The 5,000-nt window shown below is 38.9% G+C and overlaps 1 protein-coding gene across 1 annotated transcript in view; it reads left to right on the plus strand.

Moving 5' to 3' along the window:
• pbx1a (pre-B-cell leukemia homeobox 1a) overlaps positions 1–5,000 on the plus strand; it is a 55,512-nt gene that overhangs the window by 40,802 nt on the left and 9,710 nt on the right. The window contains exons 2-5 of the mRNA XM_047806641.1: positions 1–154; positions 451–641; positions 1,757–1,892; positions 2,008–2,167. The exon at positions 1–154 is cut by the window's left edge and continues 94 nt beyond it. Of these exons, the coding sequence (XP_047662597.1) occupies positions 1–154; positions 451–641; positions 1,757–1,892; positions 2,008–2,167 (641 nt within the window). The remainder of the gene's footprint in view (positions 155–450; positions 642–1,756; positions 1,893–2,007; positions 2,168–5,000) is intronic.

Genomic DNA, 5,000 nt, shown 5'->3' on the forward strand with positions numbered 1-5,000 from the left:
CGAGAAAGGAGGCGGGGCTTCAGCGGTCGCCGCGGCCGCCGCGGCCGCAGTAGGAGGAACCGGAAACGACAACTCGGTGGAACATTCAGACTACAGAGCCAAACTGTCTCAGATACGACAGATCTATCACACGGAGCTGGAGAAATACGAACAGGTCAGAGAAAAATCTCAGGCAATAAACAATAAAGAGAAATAATCATGGTTAAAAATTCTTATTAATAATAATAATAATAATAATAATAATAATAATAATAATAATAATAATAATCAAAGACGTGAAAGTTGTTATTAAGATTATATTATGGAGATAATATTGATTATGTTCATAATTATGTCAGAGAAAGCTTCTTACAAGGACAGTAAAGCAAGCCTGTGTGTGTGTGTGTGTGTGTGTGTGTGTGTGTGTGTGTGTGTGTGTGTGTGTGTGTGTGTGTGTGTGTGTGAGTTTAGGCGTGTAATGAGTTTACGACCCACGTGATGAACCTGTTGAGAGAACAGTCTCGCACACGTCCCATTTCACCCAAAGAGATCGAGCGCATGGTCAGCATCATCCACCGCAAATTCAGCTCCATACAGATGCAGCTCAAACAGAGCACGTGCGAAGCCGTCATGATCCTGCGCTCACGCTTCCTCGATGCCAGGTGAGTTCATCGCACTCTTCACACACACACACACACACACACACACACACACACACACACACACACACACACACACACACACACACACAAAACCCTGCATTCTGCTCTGGTGAATTAAACCCAGTATTTATGTGAGGAAAGTTCCTGCTATTCAGAGTCGCTTTATTCACGCTGCATTCAGATTAATAAAATCACCAGCATAGTGCACATGAAAATGCGTCCTGAAGAAGAATGGAACTGTATGAATGAGATTTTCTGTGTTGAATAAAAACCTAATAGTTTAGTAAAACTTTATTATACAGAACTCTCGTTAATCAGCAGTGTGTAGAATAGCACTCGATCCAGCGCGTTCTGTTATTGTGCCATATATTTATTCATTTTCTACCGCTTATCCAACCTACCTCGGGTCACGGGGAGACTGTGCGCACACTCTCATTCACACACACACACACACACACACACACACACACACACACACACACACACACACACACACACACACACAAAATCTCATTCACTCACACACACACTCACACACACACACACACACACACACACACACACACACACACACACAAAATCTCATTCACTCACACACACACACTCACACACACACACACACACACACACACACACACACACACACACACACACACACTACGGACAATTTTCCAGAGATGCCAATCAACCTACCATGCATGTCTTTGGACCGGGGGAGGAAACCGGAGTACCCGGAGGAAACCCCCGAGGCACGGGGAGAACATGCAAACTCCACACACACAAGGCGGAGGCGGGAATCGAACCCCCAACCCTGGTGGTGTGAGGCGATCGTGCTAACTACTAAGCCACCGTGTCCCCTATTGTGCAATTTATTTATTTAAAATTTAAAGCTGCACCTTAAAGTAAATCGAGGTCATGAGATGGTAAAATGTGTCCCATCTGTGAAGGTGATCTGACTCGGCTCTCGTCTGCTAAAATAACGGTTCGTTCTTTATTTAATCGAACGTCTGTGACTAAAGATGCGTCTCCGACCTCATGGACATTCTGTGTGGAATATTGTCTTTGGATCTATGTTTTTAAACCCTGGCTCTTCTCTTCTATCTTGTATCTGACAGACGAAAGCGACGGAACTTCAACAAACAGGCCACAGAGATCCTAAACGAGTATTTTTACTCACACCTCAGTAACCCATATCCCAGTGAGGAAGCGAAGGAGGAACTGGCCAAGAAATGTTCCATCACCGTCTCCCAGGTTTCTTCTTTATTCCAAAGATCTTTTCACTGCATGATTAAAGAGTCCTGATGACATCATCACACTGCAGTAGCTTCGTTAGTTAAGTTAAGGAGTTTTTTTTATCCTGGAACAGGTGTCGAACTGGTTTGGGAACAAACGGATCAGATACAAGAAGAACATTGGAAAATTCCAGGAGGAAGCGAACATGTACGCTGCCAGAACAGCCGTGAACGCAGCCAGTGCTTCTGCTCAGGGCAGCCAGGCCAACTCGCCCTCCACGCCCAACTCCGCCGGTGAGTCCGCACACGTCACTGGATTACTCCAGATTACTACAGATTACTACATATCACTACAGATTACTCCAGATTACTACAGATTACTCCAGATTACTACATATTACTACATATCACTACAGATTACTGCAGATTACTACAGATTACTCCAGATTACTACATATCACTACAGATTACTGGAGATTACTACAGATTACTCCAGATTACTACATATCACTACAGATTACTGGAGATTACTACAGATTACTCCAGATTACTATATATCACTACAGATTACTGCAGATTACTACAGATTACTCCAGATTACTACATATCACTACAGATTACTGCAGATTACTACAGATTACTACATATCACTACTGATTACTACAGATTACTACAGATTACTACATATCACTACAGATTACTCCAGATTACTACAGATTACTACTGTACATATCACTCCAGATTACTACAGATTACTACATATTGCTCCAGATTACTACATATTACTACATATGAATCCAGATTACTACAGATCACTACAGATTACTACTGTACATATCACTTCAGATTACTACATATTACTCCAGATTACTACATATTACTACATATGAATCCAGATTACTACAGATTACTCCAGATTACTACAGATTACTATATAACACTACAGATTTCTCCAGATTACATATTACTACATATCACTACAGATTACTCCAGATTACTACAGAATACAACAGATTACTCCACAATATTACATCTTTACAAATTACTCCACATTACTATGCATTACTACTTTACTTCAGATTACAGAATCCACATTGAACAATGTCTATCTATCTATCTATCTATCTATCTATCTATCTATCTATCTATCTATCTATCTATCTATCTATCTATCTATCTATATTACTCCACATTACTACAGATTACACATGATTACCCCACAGTACTCCTTATGACTCTTTACCCATTACTGATCAAACATCAGCGGTTTTCATCACAATCTAACTGCATACTTTCTTTCAATGCAGCTGAGACTCTAACAGCCGAATCTCAGAGTTTAACCTAATTTATGCTTGCAGTGCATTGTGGGTAACGATCACCCTGTGTGACTTACTGTCATCATCCTGAGCTAATAGTTTCTTAATAAGATCAATTTTATTTAAGAACCTGCTGAATGTTTGAGTTTAAGAAAACTTATAAACATTTATAAAGTATTATAAAGAGTAGTGTAAAAGCTTACAGATGTTTTGTACAGTCTTTACATTTAGCTCTTAATCATCGTAAACCTCTCCTGGTTTGTGTTTGTGTTAGTGTTAGTGTTAGTGTTAGTGTTAGTGTTTGTGTTAGTGTTTGTGTTAGTGTTAGTGTTAGTGTTAGTGTTAGTGTTAGTGTTTGTGTTAGTGTTTGTGTTAGTGTTTGTGTTAGTGTTAGTGTTTGTGTTAGTGTTTGTGTTAGTGTTTGTGTTAGTGTTTGTGTTTGTATTAGTGTTAGTGTTTGTGTTAGTGTTAGTGTTAGTGTTAGTGTTAGTGTTTGTGTTTGTGTTAGTGTTAGTGTTTGTGTTAGTGTTTGTGTTTGTGTTAGTGTTAGTGTTAGTGTTTGTGTTAGTGTTTGTGTTTGTATTAGTGTTAGTGTTTGTGTTAGTGTTTGTGTTAGTGTTAGTGTTTGTGTTAGTGTTTGTGTTAGTGTTTGTGTTAGTGTTAGTGTTAGTGTTTGTGTTAGTGTTTGTGTTAGTGTTAGTGTTTGTGTTAGTGTTAGTGTTTGTGTTAGTGTTAGTGTTAGTGTTAGTGTTTGTGTTAGTGTTAGTGTTTGTGTTAGTGTTAGTGTTAGTGTTAGTGTTAGTGTTTGTGTTTGTATTAGTGTTTGTGTTAGTGTTAGTGTTAGTGTTAGTGTTTGTGTTTGTGTTAGTGTTTGTGTTAGTGTTAGTGTTAGTGTTAGTGTTAGTGTTAGTGTTAGTGTTAGTGTTAGTGTTAGTGTTGGTGTTGGTGTTGGTGTTGGTGTTAGTGTTAATGTTGGTGTTAGTGTTAGTGTTAGTGTTAGTGTTGGTGTTGGTGTTAGTGTTGGTGTTAGTGTTAATGTTAGTGTTAGTGTTAGTGTTAGTGTTAGTGTTAGTGTTGGTGTTGGTGTTAGTGTTAGTGTTTGTGTTAGTGTTTGTATTAGTGTTAGTGTTTGTGTTAGTGTTAGTGTTTGTGTTAGTGTTAGTGTTAGTGTTAGTGTTTGTGTTTGTGTTTGTGTTAGTGTTTGTGTTTGTGTTTGTGTTTGTGTTTGTGTTTGTGTTAGTGTTAGTGTTTGTGTTAGTGTTAGTGTTAGTGTTTGTGTTTGTATTAGTGTTAGTGTTTGTGTTAGTGTTTGTATTAGTGTTAGTGTTTGTGTTAGTGTTAGTGTTTGTGTTAGTGTTAGTGTTTGTGTTAGTGTTTGTGTTAGTGTTAGTGTTTGTGTTTGTGTTAGTGTTAGTGTTTGTGTTTGTGTTTGTGTTAGTGTTAGTGTTAGTGTTTGTGTTAGTGTTAGTGTTAGTGTTAGCCATAGTAAACAGCTCTTCAGGTAAATGGAAGCGTGACCTTTTGTTCATCATTACAGCCCTGAAAGTGATTAGCGGCTTGTGTGCATTTGATTAGCGCTCTGTGGCTTTTTGTGAACAAATTAAGTTAAAGTCTCGGTCCCTTAAACATCTGGGGATTCGTCCCCATTAAAGCACAAATAGCACTCCTTGATTCCTAGAGTGACTCGATTAGCGCTTCCTAAATGACTGAAACACACACATCCATCACCCTGACGTCTTGTGTTTTAGAGAATGTTGTGCTTTCGGATGCTAAGCTAATACATACTCAGGCTCACACACATGCTTCAGAGT

The sequence above is a fragment of the Tachysurus fulvidraco genome, chromosome 22 (assembly GCF_022655615.1).
Source record: "Tachysurus fulvidraco isolate hzauxx_2018 chromosome 22, HZAU_PFXX_2.0, whole genome shotgun sequence".
Lineage (NCBI taxonomy): Eukaryota > Metazoa > Chordata > Actinopteri > Siluriformes > Bagridae > Tachysurus > Tachysurus fulvidraco.